Source organism: Hirundo rustica, chromosome 4, assembly GCF_015227805.2.
Source record: "Hirundo rustica isolate bHirRus1 chromosome 4, bHirRus1.pri.v3, whole genome shotgun sequence".
NCBI classification, from domain to species: domain Eukaryota; kingdom Metazoa; phylum Chordata; class Aves; order Passeriformes; family Hirundinidae; genus Hirundo; species Hirundo rustica.
The window spans coordinates 60749203-60768533 of NC_053453.1; the positions used below are offsets into that span (position 1 = coordinate 60749203).

Genomic DNA, 19331 nt, shown 5'->3' on the forward strand with positions numbered 1-19331 from the left:
TGGAGCAGGTTGCAGAGGATTGTGTCCAGGCAGGTTTTGAATCTCTCCAGAGAAGGAGACTCCATAGCCTCTCTGGGAAGCCAGTTTCAGTGCTCTGTCACTCTCACAGTTAAGAAAGTTTTCCTTATATTGAGAAGGAGACTTCCTGTGTTTCAGTTTTTCAGTGCCCTTTGTCCCTGAAGATATTTGTATGCATTTATAAGATCCCCTCTCAGTCCTGTTTTCCCCAGGTTGGCCAAGCCTTGTTCCCTCACACTTTACCAGACCTTAGTCTGGTAAAATACCAGCCCTGGGCCCAGCACAGGAAGCACAGGGAGTTGCTGGAGCCAGGCCAGAGCAGAGACACCAAGGACAGCACAGGGATGGAGCAGCTCTGCTGGGAAGAAAGGCTGAGGGAATTGGGATGGTTCAGCCTGGAGAGGAGAAGGGTGCAGGAAGACCCCACCGTGGCCTTTTAGCAGTTGAAGTGAGCCTACAAGAAAGCCAGAGAGGGGGGTTTTAGAAGTACATGCAGTGATAGGACAAGGGAAAATGACTTTAAGGTAAAAGGAGGGTAGATTTAGATTTGAAATTAGGAAGGAACTCTTCCCTGTGAGGATGGGGAGGAACACCTTCCACTATCCCAAGTTGCTCCAAGCCCCATCTCTGGATGTGTCCAAGGCCAGGTAGGACAGGGCTTGGAGCAACCCAGGCTAGTGGAAGGTGTCTCTGCCCATGGCAGGGGGCGGAACTGAATGATCTTTAAGGTCCCTTCCAACCCAAACCATTCTGGGATTTTATGATTCTTTTCCTCCACATGCTCAGAGATAACATCCAGGATGACATGTTCCATCATCTTTCCAGGGATGGTGAAGCTGACTGTAGTTTCCTGACCCTGACCCTGTAGTTTTCTGGGTCTTCCTTCTTGCCTGTTTTGAAGATTTGAGTGAATTGTTTCTAATAATTCATTTCCATATCTCATCATGCCTCCTAATCATAAAATTTGCTTTAATCTCAGACATCGCAAATTCTCTAAACAATCATTCTTGTAAGAGTATGTCCAGTGACTTTTTAACGAGTAATAATTATTATTGATTTGATGTTAGCTACAGTCATCAAAAAGGTCACATTAAAACATGCTGCCAACAACTACTCCATGTTCCTTCCTGCTCCTCTTTTATGCAAAACTATGTTTTATGCTCTGATCCAACTCCAGTAAGGAACAGGGAATATTCTGAGATGCTTGAAAAGGAACTGGATTGAAGTCTGCAGAAGGTAATGAAGGCAGTAAAAACAAGCCTCTACCTTGGTCGTGTAGTTTGATGCATGAAAATATACTTCCCTCTAGCCACCCCCCGGCTCTCGCTAGCTCAGTTATTCAGGGGTTTTAGGGAAATATATTTCAGAGAGACAGAATAGAGATTTCAAAAGAGTGGCTCTCACCCCCAGCTTCCGTCCAAGCTTTATTCTCGATGTGATGTTCCAGGAGGCCGAGGAGAGAGAGAGAGAGAACCAGGAAGAAACAGGGGTATATCTAGTTTTGGGCCAAGGAAAGATATTGGCCCTGAGCCAATAGGGTCAGGAGTAGGTATGATAGGGAAAAAGGGTTGAACTACATAGCACAGGTTTCAGGGGGACTCTGAGGGGAAAAACCATTCCTCAGAGGAACACAACAGATGCATACTTTCAAGTTTACATGCTGCGCACGGAAGTCAAACGAATAACGTAAAGATGCAGAAATTCATGGAGAGTATTAGAGCAAAGGCAGGGCACTGTGGAAATCTGAGACCCTAAAATCTACTTAACAATAAATGCACTACGAACCTTTCATGTAGAACTCAATCCTACTGGAAAAGAGTTAGGTCTGATTTTCTAATACACTCAGCAACTATGTAGCAGATACTCTTCATGATGGCTGTTTCTTGACTATATAAATCATATTGTTTATCATAAATCAACACTGCCAAGAACTGACTGCATTCTGAGCATAGCTGGACAGTGACTCTCTTTGAAATCAGGGATCAGGTGACTTCTTTGTCTGATGTCTCTCTGTAATCCACCTGAATTTAGTGTTTCAACTGGATCAATATAATTTCTAGGACTGAAAAAGGCACCATTCCATTAAGGAGGGCTTGAATGCCATACAGACCTGACACACCCATTACAGGCTGGAATCCTGCACCCTCAGTTGAACATACATTCTGCCTTGATTTAAGTAAGTGCTAAACATGATGCAGCTCCAAAAACTTTGATAAATTCAGCGTATTTTATAGATTTCCCTTAAGGTATACCTCAATATAGGCCACACTGGCTCAGAAATTTGCTATTATGAGAAAGTTAAGATGAATTAACAAAAAACACAAAACGAAAACAAATCAGGTAAAGCAGTAAGGATGCATTATCTCTGAGCTTGTTGAATCAAGACACTATCCACAGCCGTATCAGACTAACTAAGAGCATCCATATGGGATTTAACTTCTACATACTAGCTTCACACTCCAAACTGCTTATTCTCTATTTTTCTGAGTGTTCCAAGTAGAGAAATCTTTGCTGTGATTGATTACCTCCTCCAGGGAGTAAGCATTTGAAAAAAACAAAAACAAAAAAAACACCACCACCACCACCAAAAAAACCAAAACAAAAAAAAAAAAAACCCCCACAAAAACAACAACAAAAACCCACCAAAAAAAAACCAAACCAACCCCACGAAAAAGGCCCAGACAACAAGAAGACTTGCAGAAACAAGAGACTGAGATTGATGCTGCTGTCACACAGCTCCCAGTTTCCTAATTTATTATGACAGTCTGAGAATCTAACTTCATAGCTGACAGACACCAAGATTTATTCTACACTTTTGATTATTTCCCCATACCTAACAAAGAACTTTGGTCTATGCTGATTTATACTCTCACTTGTTTTGGTACTTCTCAGATCACATTGGCTTAAGAAAGCAAACATATGGCAAATTAACATGTAAAGGAAGTTATATCCCATTTGAACTCCAAAGATTAATGTGGGGTGACCAAACATTAGAGTACTTTTAAAGGGGGAAACCTTATACAGAAATAGAAAAAAGCAAGATAAGGAAAGCAGAGTGTTGAGATCCCAGCTTCAGAAAGGGCTGAATACCAAAGACCTTTCCATTAATCACAAAGAGAATTCCAGATTTTTATTGGATGTCGGAAGATCATCAGAACTAAAATATTATAATCCCATCCTGAAAGAGAGTTTAATTGAGTTTTCTGACAGTCTGCTACCATTTGGCACCATGGAGACTTTCACAAGATGCAGGCAGCCAAGTAACAAAAGTAAACACATCTATATAGAAGTTGCATGTACACATCTAATAGAGAATTGTCTCTAGAACATTTACATCCTAGCTGTCCGTATTTTCTCAGCACCTAGTCATCAGTCAGCACAAACTGCAGAACAGCAATACATGTTCTAAAATCTGATTCATGCTACTGTACCATGGAGACTGGATCCTCTAAACTGCTATGATGAATCACAGCTGTTCTTATTAATTTAATGCACAGACCAAACTTGCTGGTAAAATATCTGAAACCAGAAATATGATAAAAATCACTTCACTGAAGAAATACATCAGAAAACAAGTTTCTTTGCCACTGAGGCTTGCATCTGAAAACAAAAGAACTTCAAAAAATGTTTTCAAGTTTTTCATTCTGCAAGAACACATTTTTCACTACAAGGCAGTCTGCTGTGCAATTTGTAGCATGGCTTTGTGTGAATGTGTTCACTGCAGCTTGTCTCGGGAAGGTTCAGTAGCTAAATACCAGAAGCTCCCCTCGTCTCAAGGCTCATACTATAACCCCAGGACCTGATCACTGTCATCTTTTACAGAAAAGCAGTGCTCACAAGGATTTAAAATATGCAGATGAATGTGTTGTTAAATCTTGCATTTCAACAGTTCTCATCTTGTCTATAAATATATATTTTATACATTCCCCTTCCCATCTCGTGGCCAGGACTCCTCACAGTTAGAACAGTTGCTACTCAACTACTGATATCTGGTTTGGGGTCTGGCCTGCTTCCCTTAAGGCATAAACCACTTGCCAAGTCCCAAAATCCTGTTCAAGTAAAAGTCTGGAAATGAGTAAGAACTTCAAGATTTAGATTATTAACGTTCTTGAGAAAAATACCATAATTTTACATTTGTTTCAATAAAAAATGAAGAGTTAGAAAAAGGCTATTGGGCGCATTCAACCTTCCTCCATCTGCCAAGGAGCTTGGAATTAATAACCAGGAAAATCTGGAAGAGAGTTTATGACTGATAATATTACTAAAGGCCCTGCTAATGTGCTAAAAAAGGGCAATACTTGACTGTCAGCTCACCTAATGGTCTTCTGGAACTAGGAAAGAAGGGCAAGGAAAACTGGAAGATGGCCAAGGAAACAAACCATCTTTCAGCTCCTCTTTAAAATATTTTTTTTTTGTGAAACTAAAAACAACTTTGCAAAAGCTGTATAGTTTTATATTAAAAATGTTCATATAAAAAAATATCTATTTGAACTGTTGGGAAACAAGGAAAAATAAACATCAGGAATACCAGCATTTGCTTGGAGTTTAAGCAAGCAACAATTGTACACAGCTGTCAGGAGAAGAAGAAAAATACAGCTAAATTGAAAGGAAGACACTGGTCTCTTTAATTATACCAGTGATTATGCAATCCTGGGTTTTGTGACACTTCTGGACAAGATACATCTGGCAGCTTTAGGAATGATTTCTCACACATTTGCAACTCTCCTTCTACTTCACGTTTATAGTTAGATGAGGCCATAATCCCAAGTCCCAGTGTGTACACTTGAACAGCAAGGTAGGAACAGGTAGAATTTAATTTCTAATAGGTTTGAGTTTATTTTGAAAAAAAAAAAAAAACAACAAAAATCATGGAACAGTGGATCATTTACTGAAAAATGATTGAATGATACGATGTGTTATACATACATTTAGAAGCTGGACTCAGTGATCTACAGGTTAAACTCAATGATCTTGGGAGGGCTTTTCCAACCTAAATGATTCTGTGATTCTATGTATATACTAATGTTTTTTTCATTTGAGTCAGATTGCAGATTACTACCACCCAGCCAGGAATTAAGCCTGCATGCTAGAGTTAAACCTGTTCTCTCTCAAAAAAAAAAAAAAAAAAAAGCTAACAGATTTTAAAGGAGCACTTCAAGACAGGCACTTGGGTTTAGATCTTAACCTCAGATCATAGAAGAAATGAAATTGTGTGACTTCAAACACCAACTTTTATATTGATTTGAGAACCCAAGGTCTATTTTATAACAATTGCTGCTTTGCTTCACCTACCAGAGCTGACACAAATCAACACCACTCCTGGAGCAGGTTCAGATGCTCCAGGGAAAGTGCCACCTCTCCTTTCCCACAGGGGTTTCCATGTGACTTAGCCGCTTTGTCAAGAGATGAAAAGCACCATCTGAGAACAGACAAATCAAAAGCTAATTTCCATTCTTTGGGCTGGAAAATCAGGCCTTCTGTCCCAAACACACCTTCAAGGCTGTGGACACAGCCAGGACTTTGCTATTCAATTCACAGCTGACACTGTGCTTGTGTCCGCCACACTTGTGTCTGCTCAGATCTGGCAGAGAGCTCCATGGAACCTATCATGCACATCAGGAATTGCATTTCTGTCCTGATTTCTGACCAGAATTTCCCTCTGCTTCCCAAGATTCTTCTCAATTAGACAAAGAATGAACTGCGGAAGAGCCATAAACTATATTGAATCATCAAAACCTACTTTTACAGTTATCTTCAGGAGGTCCCACATATGAAAGAATTGATTGAAATATCGTATTACAGATGTCTAAACTTAGTAATTGTTATTTTTCTGGAAGAGTAGCCAAAGCTAGACTATTTGAAATAAAAGCAGGGACGCAAAAGGGTAAGGATTCTATCCTTGCCTATGGTTTAGACATTGAGATGCCTTGCTTGAAGATTGAGAAGTAACTTAATCTGTTTGTCCTAGTTACTAATCTATAAAACAATGAAAATTATATTTCCTTTCCTTACAGGACTTTCTGATGACAAATTCATTCCTATTTACAAGGCATTAATGCATGTTCCTACAGCAATTAATACCACAGAAAAACCTATAAATAAAAAAATGTCTCTGAATACAATAATTTTTTTTTTGGTCCTTGCTGTTTTGCATCTTGTTTGATACTTTCTAAGAAGACTTTGCAACCATCTTTAGTATGCTTTAGTATGCTTACTAAAAAGCAGAAAACTTCATAGAACCTATCCTAATCTTTAGAAAAAGGAAGAGCTGGAATGTGTGCAGCCTGGCAGCAAGAATTGCTTATGCAAAAAGCAATGCTAATTCCCTATTTAAAAAGTGACAATCACAAATCAGACCTAAGGAGAAAGAAAACACAAAAAAAACCCCAACCCAACCAACACACAAAAAGGAGAGATGAAAGCAAGTCATAGCCATTTGTATTAGTACCAGAAGAGATAAGCATTATAAAACCCCCCAGATTCATATTTTATGTACAAGAAGGGAAACAATATTTCAAACCTACTGTATGAAACCAAATACTAGTCTTACATCCGCTGAGCAGAATTTAGACTAATTTTTGAGAAGAAACTACTGCTATTTCAGGGGAGTGCAAAAAAAATTATTTTTTGCTAGACAAGGATGTCAAGGAGGGAGGAAGGAAGGAAGGAGGGAAGGAAGGAGAGAAGGAGGGAGGGAAGGAGGGAGGGAAGGAGGGACGGATGGACGGATTCAGGAAAAAGCACTTAACTTGCCCACAGCATCTGCTCTAATTGAATACTCCAAGTTTGCTATTTATAAAGAAAATTTTAATCATGCTGTACTGATGTTACTAGAAAGACATTCCGTGAAGATTTATAAAGGAATGTAAACCCTGTCAAGAAGAGATAGCTTAAGATTTTGCAGAGACCTCAGACAAGGAAGAAATGTAGAAATCCTGATGTCACAGAAATTCTGATGCAATCTTTTTCATTACAAGGATTCATTGAAAGGTGAAAAGCATTGTTAATAATCCTGTGAAGCATTCTTTGTCTCCATAAAATCCATGAAAAATGTGGTTTCGCGAAAAGCAAGAACAGATGGAAACCAGTGGACACACCACAACTTTAATTCCTTTCAATGCCTCAATTCATCATGATGAAAAAGAAAATCTTTGGAATAAGCAAATCAATTTCCAAAATGTTATAGAAATCCTAATTTAAATTTGTATGTGCAAATACAGTGTTTGTTCTTTTATTTGAGACCTCACTGCAACCTGCATTTAGATATTTCCGGTAGCATAAGAGAAAGGAAATAAAGCTGGTCAAGAAGGGAGGGGATTAGAATGTCCCCTTTTTCAAAAACTGATGCTCTACTAATGGGAACAACTAGGCTATCACAACAGCCAGTAAAACTGATAATGCCAGCAACTAGGTAGGGTGCAAATAATGGCAGAAAAACGCCATTAAAAAAAACCAACAAATTTTCTCTTTTCTAGCAATGGCATCCCAAATGGGAGTCAGCACACAAGAAGCAGCCATAGCAAGACCGGCATGGTCACTGTCAAAATTAAAATCTTCAGTCTAAAACCTTAAAAACAGACAAGCTGTCCCTCAGTAAACTCATTCAAGTTTCAAAGAAGGAAAGAAGAAGGAATGTGCCTGTAAGTAAAATCAGATATTTTACTAAGACATGCTAAAGACCATTCATTAGTCGCAGATACATCCTCCCCAATCCATGGTCCCAAAATTAGAAATACAATTGTGACCTCTTTTAGTGTTCTAAGGTTCTGCATTGCGAGAAAGGGAGCTCTCCTGCTATTTTCCCACTGTACTCACCTGTTTGTATTGTTGTTGGCCTTCTTGAATTTAAAAAAAAAAACAAAAAACCCCACAAAAAAATCAAGTGGCTGAATAGAAATTAATGAAACTATAATTTGAAATGTGATTATCTCTGTAGATTTAGCCTCCTCATTTCACGACCAGAGAGCAGTAACACAGACAGCAAGTCCAAAAACTTCCACAGTTCTCCTCACTGGCTCATCCTTGATCAGGTCACTCCTTTTGCTGTTCAATGTTCATAAGGGTTCTATTTGTTATGTTTGTGTCCTGTTTTGGTATGAATTTATGAATATTAGATTAAATAGAGTTTGTCTTTATTTTTTAAATTAATGTCTGGTTGCTCTTTGTATAAGAAATACCTCCTGCACCATTAATCATTTGACCACCTCAGGCTGAGGCAAATAAATCTATTTTAGTCTGTTCTATAACAAATGAAATTTGGAAGTTTGAGTCAAACCCCTGTCAATGGTCAGGATATATAACCCATATGAACAAATATTACTCTGTTTGAAAATAAATGCAGTTAAAAATACATCTACTGAAAGGCTAAGCAAATCCTTGCCCTGAAACCCTAGTTCTTTCATAGCTTCAGTCAGTGCAGACTGGTGATACTGGACTTCAGTATTTCTGGTTCACTGACTCATTTCTTGAATTTCATTGCAAATATCTCAGTTTTTACTAAAGTAGAGCTGCTGCTAACACAGAAAAAACATCCCTTTTACACACTGTTTTATAAACATCACCATGAAATTAACTTAAGACTGTACCAAAATATGGTCATTGAATTTATATTGGGAATAGTGAGAAAGAGTCTCTAAGCACCAGAATTTAACAAAAATGACCAACAAGTAAGTAGCTATGGGAAATTGGATATAGCAATGTGGGTTCAATTCCAGTGAACTGGTGTGAAGAAATTTCATAACAAAAACATATGGTTATGTAGCTCCTAGGACAAACCCAAGCTATTCAAACCAGAGCACTGGCCATGAATCAAGAATACAGATCCCCAAATCCTCAGACGGATGAAGCAATGAAGATCCTGCACTGGGCTTTGCACAGTCGGTGGACAGCGTCCCTGCAGTTCTTAGTGATTAGTGCGTCTTCTGCCCTATTCCATTGTCCAAGTATTCCCTCCTCACTTACTTGTACTTTTAACATTCTGTAATTTATGTTCATACACCATATCCTAGAACTGTAGTGCTTGAAAAGTTAAAAAAGGGGAGGGGAAGCTCTAAAGATTCAACTGGGATTACAAAAGTTGGAAGAAACAGACAAAATATATCTCAGTATATTTAATATATTTAACAGATTGCTTTTCTTAAAGAAGAAGCCCAAGCATCCAGCACAGGCTTTGGGGGTCAGCAATATTAAACACGGGCATACTGCTTCGAGCATGTCGAGAGACAGAGAGTGACAGCTGTAAGGGTCTGACCTAAACCACGCTGGGGCCAACACAGGTTTGAATGTATTCACTGTGACCTAGATCAAGTCTTTGCTGAAGACATGCCAGATGATAAAATGCAGAAAACAGATCAGGCCCTCATGCCACAGCCATGAAATGAAGTTTCTTGCCAGCACTCACTACTCACCGAGGCAGTTGTGGCCATCGTGGGCTAACATGAATCCATCGTAGCACGTACACCTGTAGTTGCCCGGAATGTTGATACACTCGTGGACACAACCCCCGTTGTAGAAGTCATTTTCACACTCATCGATATCTAAAACAGAAGAGGAGGAAGAAGAAGCTTTTGTAAAAAGAGAACTCTAGCAATACAGAAAAATTTCTCCAGCTGAGCATGTTTTTGATATATGCGTATCGCTAATCTTTCCTTCAGGCTCATATTGCTTACTTCACCCAACACATGGTCAGGGACTGAATATATCAGGGTCTTACGTGTCAGAAAAGAAGCAAGCCAATGTATAGAACACTCCTTCACAAAATAATTGGAGTATCATCACAGTAAACAATGATATCTTGTCAAAAATAAAAAAGGAACACTTGATTTTGGTACACTTTATATTTAAAATGTAGTTTTTATTTTCCAGCTTCAAAATAATCAAGCAGAGAATGAGTGAAACCTTTGACTTATAACAACTATGTGAAACATACTATTAATAAGACATGAGATAAAAGTATGCCTTTTATAACAAATAAACTATATTCTCCTGCATTAATCCACATACAACAAGAAACACAAAAAGTCAAGTATTTTATTCTCAAAAGATATGCTGGAGTTTCTTGAAGTTTTTTGCACACTGGTCTGTTTCTGGAAGAGGATCATAAAAGATGAGAGATGGATTCCGCTTCAATTACAAATGATCCTGTCACGATCTTCCCTCCCTCATACAAAAAAGCACTTCACTCATTCTAGAAAATGCAAACTTTCTTCTTTTTACAAACTGTATTTTGGCTTATACAAGGAACATCAGTATCACAGTCACTCTTGTGAATAATTCAGTGGTGCACATCAACCAACTAAAAATACGAAAATAGTTAAAGCTAGCCGCATGGCTTGATAAGTACCAGGTCTAAATTTGTGGTGTGCTACACCAAACTCCACAGCTACTCTCCCTAAGTTAGGGAGCACATGATAAACAGATAAAGATATCCTTTTAGAAAACCACCTGTCAGTATACGAGAGCTATCCCAGCATTACATTTCAAATGTGCCTTCCACTGCAGAGGTGATTGTCATATTTTCTGAATTAGGTTCATGTTCTAACAGATTTTTTTTTCCCCTTTTAAGAGTAGTCCATGAAAAGCTTTTGCTACCTGGCATCATACCCAAATGCAATCCAAAGAGGGCAATGTGGTTTGGGGAAAAACAGAACTCCCCTGAAGAGCCAGCTCAGACTCAGCCACTCAGTGGTTCCAGCACTTCTGGCCTTTGGATTGAGGTGTCTGGGTTTGTCCCTCCTCACACAGTCTGTGAGAGCAGGGACAGGCTTCTCCCAAGTTCTGTTGCAAGTCTTCCCCCTCATGTTGGCCTCTCCCAAAAATCTACCTTAAACTCAGAATTCTCCAAGTCTCCATCCACCTGCCTCCAACAGCTCTGAAATCCCCCTTCTACAATCTCCTCAGCAGCTTGAAAAGGGAACTACAGACTTGGCTTTATATGCAAAACCAACTGGCTATTTTGTTAACTCAGATTTAGCAACACAGCAATACCAGAAATAGGAAACTGGAGAAAGGATCTTCCAAACAAAAATACAACCTGCTGCTTAAAGGTAAATTTCCTAGTCTTTAAAACACTGCTCTTTTTCATAAGGTTCTCATTCTTTACTAACAATTTCCATCCATGAGTCATGCAAGTGCCCACTCGGCACAGCCTGTGGTTGTGCTCTGCCCTTCAGATCAGCATGACAGCAGAAAGAGACATCTGTGACTTTTCTTGAAAACAAGAACCAACAGGAGTCAAGTGCTCATTCCAAAGAACCCGCAATGCACTCTCTGAGAAGCTGCTCTCACCAGGCCACAGTTCCGTGTGCCTGGGCACATATTCCCAAAATGTTCCTGTCTGGTTTCCACTCAGCAGAAATTTGCACCTTCCATAACCATTCATTATTATTTCCAGAAACTTCTTGTCATTCTCTACAGGCTACAGGGACAAAGATAGAGCTCTGCAGTAATGCCATGTTTTAACAGGCCAAGCCAATACTCAAGAAAGCATCTAACATGATTTTGATGTCAGGCGTGTCAGGTGTTCCCCTCAGGACACTCAGAAAAAATGGCATCTTCATTTCAAGGTTTGTTCTTAACTTTTATCCAGCAATGAGTCTTTTCAGAGGATGGAATTCAGAAGAAGCTGTTGTCACCTGTTATGTTCCTCAGCATCAGACTGCCAAGGGTTGAGCAATTAATTCCCTTTTTTTTCAAACAATGAACCAAACAGGACTATTTGTTTAAATAAGCATCAAAGAAATGTGAAGCCTTTTGAATGACTGCCCCTTATTTAATACTTCTTTCTAAAAAGCTGTACTCTGATTAGCAGCACAAAGCGATAACGCAATACAAGTACTCAAGTTACGGAAGGGGTAATGCAACAGATACAGAAACCAAAAAAAACCACCAAAAAAGCTAAACAAATGGATTTGCATCTCTTTCTCTCAGGAGTTCAGGTCACAACTAATATTGCAAAAGGATTAGAAAATTATTTTGCCCTTTTGCAGCCCAATAGCTGTACAAAACTAGAAGTAGACCCAAACGTTCTAACCACTTTTCGGAGCCATGTTGTAGGTATTTTGGTGTTTCTTTCCTCCAAAACCCACATTACTATTAAAAAACTTCACCTGGCAGGCTGATTGGAATTTCCATCTCCAGTATGGCTAGCAAAACCAAGGGGCTAAGACTGCCAAATTTCTATTTCCAAAAAAACCAAAGCAAAAACACACCACAAAACCCACAGCCCCTCTCTCTCCCCCCCACCCAAAAAAACCCACAAAAAACCCTACACACAATAACAAACAAACAAATCAACCAACCAACCAAAAACAAACAAGAAAAGCTCACAAAAACATGTACAAAGCCTACAAAATCCAAATGCTAGACATTCTTGAGGCTCCAACTGCCAAGAGAAATGTAAACAACGTGACCAGCACTCCATCTTCTCTTATACCTGGAAGAAGACATTCTTTAAAGAATGCCTCAGTGTGGAAAAACTATAATTTATGGTCAGAATGCTACATCTGACATGTCAGAATACAGGTTCTTTAGCAAGCTTTATAGAGAGTAAAAGTAAGAGGAATACATTCAATCACATAAAACATGCAGGCTTGCTCTTCATTTTGTCTGTTGTAAACCTCAAAATTCGCAGGGGCCCTCTCTGCTCATTTCCTTTTGGTTAGGTCACATCCTATTATTCTTTTTTCCTATAATTTATAGAATTGGGTGTTAATCAAAATCTCAGCCCTAAACACCTCTGAGTAATTATGCTTTCCCTGCTAATTTTGTAGCTTCAACTATCCTTAACATTTTAAGCATTTGGTCACTTAATATTGTCTTTCATCATGAAGGAATTACCGTAACAAAAACCAAAAACAAGAGGAAAAAAAATAAAAGTACCAATAAGGGTATCCAACCATGAAATTGTGATGGACATAGGTGCATCTACTGATGAATTAGCAAGATTTCTCAAAGGGAAACCTGAAGTCTTATCTACACTGGCAAAATAAAGTTTTCAGTTCCTTAAATTCTGGCTGTTCAGGTGGGGAACTCTTGGGGTGTTTAGTAAAGAAATCACCTTAAAAGAGAATTGCACTATTTCCACTCCAAGAGAAATTAATTTCCTGTGGTACTACAATGGCAGGAATCATGGGAGTCTCAGACAAGAATTAAATGCACCAAAATGATTAAGAAGGTGTAGAGACGTTTTTAGTACTCACACAACCTGCCAAGAACCTATTTGAGCTTAGTGTATTCAAAAGGGACAGCAACTTCCAATCCCAGGGTTGGATGTAATGACATCCTCAGCTACTGGCAAAATAATTTTTATCATCTCTTTCTGGAACTGGTTTGGAAAAATCTCAAAAATCCACAGCTTGTTTCAAAAGTTTTAGTGTAAAAAATGATCAGGAAAAAAGAGGTAAAAAATTTGCTTACTTGGATGTATGAGTAACTGTACTAGTTCAGCTATTTACTAAGGTGAAAGAGGCTTGGAAACTCCATTTCTTTCTGGAAAGCAGAGGTGAATCTTTTTGTTACCATCTGGAAAGAACTCTTTGAGCACATCCCTAGGCAACACAGCCATGCTCTGCTACTGCCCTCCTCAAGGAGCAGTGGTGTTACTTAACACCCACTCTATGAGACTGCAGTTATTATGCAATGCAGGCATCCAAGAACTTAAAAAAAAACCCTAGACAAGTATCTGAGAAAATCTGAGCATGTGTTACCATGAGGACGTGCTGTAATTTGCAGTCCTTGCATTTCAGCTATAGGAAGAGAATTTGAATTTCAGTGACCTTATTCTTTTTAGTCTGATGGGATCTGTATTTCCCTTATATATAATGGGGTTGATTCTTCTTTCATTATTAGAGGTGAAATTGACCCTCCCCCAGGATTTGTTTAATTTGTGTATTCTGCCACAAAGAGATAGAACTCTCATAAGGCTCACAATGCCACTCTGCAGAGAAGCAGCTCCTTCAGAAGCACGTGCAACTATGAAATGTTCAATTTAAGACAAGAATAAAACTCTTCTGCTTCCCATATTACAGTATTTCAGCTGTTTCATCAGAGAACAGAAGACACATCAGAATGCAGTATCTAATGTCCACAAGACAAACAAAAGTGTAAAACAAGAGAATGGCTGGTTCCCATTTTGTCTAAACATTTTCAGCAGTGTCATGAAATTTACTGTGCTAATCATCTTTTCCAAGCAGTAATCAGCTCTCCTAGAAGGTGGCACAGAATTATGCCAAGAAAGTAAAGTCTAGCCCCAGAAAAATTCATTCCCACTCTTCATTGCATCACTTGCAATTAAGTTCCTGAACGTCCAAAAATCATTCCAACACATGCAACAAACTTTGTCAGCACAGCTACAGATCATCATGGGCACAGCTACTGAAATCAAAGCAAATGCTTGCATGGATTTGATGAATTTTGGATGAGTGACACAGCTAAACTGTCACAAGAAGCCTTATGGCTATTAACATGCAAAAGGAAGAATGACTGAGGCCTGGAAGTCAACAAGCCAAATTCAATGTTTAGTGTTGAATTCCACAGATTTCTACAGAAAATGGGAAAGTGTGCATTGACACAATTTTTATCTTGGCATCTGTCAAGGCCACAGATCCCAACACTCACAATGCAACAGAAGACGTTCAAAATAGGCGTGGGATTGAATAAAATCTGTGTCCATTTTAAAGTATTTCTTGACTAGCAATATAATGGCAAGATCTGGAGTTAATTTAGTAAACAAAAACTTCAATTGACTTTGAAAGGAGTAATTTATGTGCTTGGACATTTTAAAATAAATAGCCAAAGAAAGCTGTCTGCTCACATCAACTTCTAATTTAGAGAACCACAAACAAAAGCGATTGTGAAGGTATATTGTGCAGATGTGGAATATCTCATAAACAAGCTGGATCCATTAAATAGATAGAAAAAGAAATATTAAAATCTTTGTAAGTAAATCTTCATGGATGAAGCCATGTGCATCTTCAGTATCTAAAGAAAAAAAAAAAAAAAATTCACCTTCCTTTATCTAACTGCTTTAAACAAAATACTGCCAAAAAGGCACTATGGAGACAGTAAAAAACATGGTCCTTACAAACTTGACAGGAAAGAAACTGTGTTTTACATTCTTGCTTGAAGAGGGGTTGCTGGTACCCTACAGAGGGCAAAGCATGCAAAAATTCTCTTTTATCGGTTGTCTTCTGCTAAAAAAATGTCATTCTACAGTTCTGCAACAGCAGCATCTTGCCAGCTTATCCACAATTGTTACGCAGCAAATAACACTGCAACATACTGGAGCCCATACTTCCATGTGGTAATATTTTCCACTTTTATGGCTTCTCTACTAAGAGCTTTCAAAAAATGTTATTGATTCTTGACTGAGTTTTGGTCACTGTTCCTCCTAGGGGTAACGCACTACCCTCATACCCACAGAAAAATACAGGAAAAAAAGGCCCATTCCTAGGTTCTAAATCCTACACAGCTAAGAATAGATTTACAGTGCAGAACTGTCTTCCTCACTGCATAGCTTCATGCAAGCTTGATCTCAGATGCTTGTGAAAGAAAGTAACATTGTAAAATCCAAAGATAAACCAGCCACAGATGAAATCCCAATCCTACAAAAGCCACGAGGCTTTTTTGCCACTGGCTTAGGGAAGTCAGGAAGACATATTTTGTGGGATTCACAGTAGAGAGGTATGTGAGACAGGATCAGCACTGAAATTTTTTTTCCCCATTTCCAATTCAGACAAAGAGCAGCATAGCACTGACACTGCTACTTTAAAGAAAACAGGCAGAAGTGAAGTTACATGCACACTGAAAAGAATTTCAAACAAGTTCAAGTCCTGGATCACAGTCAGATCAGCATCTTATTCTTCTTTATAACTGGGTTTGAAACTGCAAAAGCCATGAAAATAAGTAAAAATTACATGGGAATACTGATATATTTATATATATACATATTCTTTGGCAGAGTCTATATTTAATATATCTTCAGTAGATATACATCATGCTCTGGTCAACCTGAACCCAAGGCATATGCACTTCCTATATCAAGTTGCACTTTCCTTATGACAGGAACCAGTTCCAGATTTAAAGGCCAGGATAAAAGCTCAAACATAGGTTAAAGATCATTCTGGTAAAGTGCAGGTGAGATTTAACAGTAGTTCAGCTCTCTGGGAAACACTCAACTTAAGCAACAATACCAAACATGCTAGATTCTTACAAAGAGTTTAGCATGAGCATGTATCCACAAATTTCAAGTCTGTTCTACACCTAAAATTTGCAAAATCTGACCCAGGTATGAAGAATTGGATGGGAAAACGTTATCAATTATCAATTTCACTCAATCTGACTTGATGAAATACCATTTCCATCTGTGTTTGGTGGCATCAGAATTCAGCATCTACTCCAAGTCCAAATTTTCTGAAGAAAATATCGATATACTAGGACTCATTCAATATTTTTACTCCAAAAATCCCCTTCACCTTCAGAGAAAAGTCCACTTTTGAAAATCTCTTTCCACGAAAAGCTTGTTAAATCACTTTTTCTATAAACAAATTATTTGTTACATCTGGTCCTTCCTGTGATACTTTATTTTTTTGACTCATAAAGGTTAACATCTTTATTCTTTAGATGCTGTGACCTTGTAAATGTTACAATCTAATGAACCAGGGGAACGCAGAGTGCAGTTTTTACAGCCTTCAAGTTGCCATGATGTTTTCAAGACGCTTGTGCCAAAGAAAACTGTAAAATTTGATAGCCATTAGGACTTTCCCTAAGAGGCAAGGTCAAGGGTGGGCAGGCTGGGAACAGGGTAAATTCAGAAAGAGCAGCCGGATGTTTCTCGGTGGAGAAGGAAAAAGAACAGGTACAATACATTGTTTAACATGAGGTTTTTTCAGTGTAAATCCCTCAAGTGCGTTTCCAATATGGGTACTGCCTCTCCCATGTTTTTCCCATTAGTGTGTCCAAAAAGAAAAAAAAAAAATCAATTTTACAACTTCCTTCAAAAATGTCACAAGCCCCTATTTCCCAGTATTAAACCAGCAATAAAATGAAAAGGCCATGCCAGCTTAGTGGACATGATTTGGATACAATCTGTGGTATTGTTGTGCTGTTTTTCTGGAAGCCATTTCATCCAGTTTCCAGAAAAGATCAAGCACTCCGTAGCAGTTTTGTTTCCTTTCCTTCTCTGATGGCTAAACACAAAGTTCATCACACTTTATTTCTTGCTAAAGTATTGCCTGAAAGAAGTGTGGGGAAATGGAATACAAATCAAACTATGCAAAGGTACGTCCAGCAGGTAAAACAACACACACATTTCAAAGTGTGAACAGTTTCCTATTTAGAACTGTCTTGCCTAAAAGCACTTAGGATACGTCTGAAAGATGAGACATCATCATATTTATCACTGCCTGTAGATATGACTTTTATTTTCTGTAGTTTTAAATTTAATAATATTTTTATACTGTTCCATATCTTTTCCTAACCACAATTATTAATTTATAATTTTAAAGGAAGCACAGAGACAGCTATTAATGATCCCTGTTTTGCCCTGTGTCTGTAATTTTTCTTGCCTTATTATTATACTGTGTAGAGCAAGCATGAATGAAATTTTCAAGTCACACAGAATACAGATGGCCTTACAGGAGTCACCCTCACTAGTTGGGGAAAAAGAGCTTTCAAACACATGAGTCCTTCTCTAAGGAGGTGATGAAGTAATTGAAGTGAGTTAATCAACTGTAGAAATTGCAAGTGTGTTTAGCACTTGCTACTTTCTAAGTTTTAGTTAATGGTCTTCAAATATTGTGCATCATATAAAGAGAATTAAAGAGTCACATTTAAAGACAAGAGTGGCTAGACTGTATCTAGCACCTCATGCTGTAAGCTGACTTCAGCTGACTCAGATCACGCATTGGTAAATGAAACAAGACAACAGATGATGAAAATCCAAAATTTCTGCAGTAGCTGAATGGTTATATCTCACATTCTTGGTGAATAACCATACCATTCATTCATCAATAAGAAACATGGTGCCTGGAGACTCCCTTCCTACATTTTTCTTAAATTCACCTTCCGTTCCTCAATTTCCTGCCACTGTTCCCTTTCCTGTGCATTTCCCTCCTCATCTGAACTCTTAGTTCAAAGAGTGGTAAGAACATTTTTAGTGGCTGGACACTGATATGCCAATCAAACTGACAAGAGACACAAGAACGTACCCCTTTGATTCCTTCTTTCAGGATGCCTGATGTTCAAGGCAGGTACTCCTGCTTCAGTCCACATGTACCTTGGCACTAGAAAGGTATCACTGAAGTACAGTGAAGTAAGAAATATGCAAAAATATTGAAAAAAAGGTAACATCCAAACTGAAAGGTGAGATTCTGCATGCATTTGGGGTCACTTGCCAGCCACTTAACTACTCTCTCCGGTGGCATACATAACACCTCAGCAGCAGGAACAGGGAGGAGATCAAATGAGTGATATGGAATACCCTTCACTTAGGACCTCATAGAATTTCTGACTGCTTCATCGGCAAAATCTTCCTACTGCCCTAATACCAGGGTTTTACAGAGCTCTTTACCTACAGTACCTTTTGGGTGCCTGAAACCTTTGGAGAGCTAGATCCATTTATGGGAAAAAAATAATTAAGCAGAGTTCTTTCCCTAGGGAACATTATATGTTCTATTAATGTACCTGAGTATGTCCCCTATGTGACATTAGCCATCTTGACTAGCACAATGGAAACTTATTTGGGACCATTCTAGTTTCATTTGTAGTAAATAGATTTATTTTTTCTAGATAAACCCAAAGTTATTGTAATCCTGCATTCAGCATCTTGAACCCTTGATTAGAGTTTGAAGCAGCTTGACGTTTGTCTTAATTGATATTTAAACAGATTGGCTGCAAGTTCTTTGAAGCTCAAGTGAGATACCCAAATAAAGATGGATACCTGCGGAGCATGTAACAGTTTTAGAGTCTGCCTTTATTTAGTAGCTGCCATGCCCGACAAGCTCAAGCAGAGAGGTTTCCTGTTCACAAGCTGTTATGAATGTGAAACATGACATTTGACAGCATTTTCACCACCACTTCTAAATCACAGACATTTCCACCCCAATTCCCTCTCTTAATATAATGGGAAATGTGTGATTCTATATCGAATCCTCAAAGATCTTGGTGATCTAATGGGAGAGTATTTCTGTGTCCTTACTGACACTGCTGGTGCTCATGCATGCATCCTAATCACAATTCTTTCAGTAAGTCATGGCAGGAGGTTGTTCCTAGACCTTTAAATTCAAATATGCATCTATAAATTTTGAGAAGAATGT

The 19331-nt window shown here is 38.5% G+C and overlaps 1 protein-coding gene across 2 annotated transcripts in view; it reads right to left on the bottom strand.

Moving 5' to 3' along the window:
- The window catches only part of SCUBE1 (signal peptide, CUB domain and EGF like domain containing 1), a 190369-nt gene that overhangs the window by 149680 nt on the left and 21358 nt on the right, over positions 1–19331 (bottom strand). For both annotated transcript variants that reach the window (XM_040062022.1, XM_040062023.2), the window contains exon 3: positions 9426–9554. In XM_040062022.1, coding sequence (XP_039917956.1) covers positions 9426–9554 — 129 coding nt within the window. The remainder of the gene's footprint in view (positions 1–9425; positions 9555–19331) is intronic.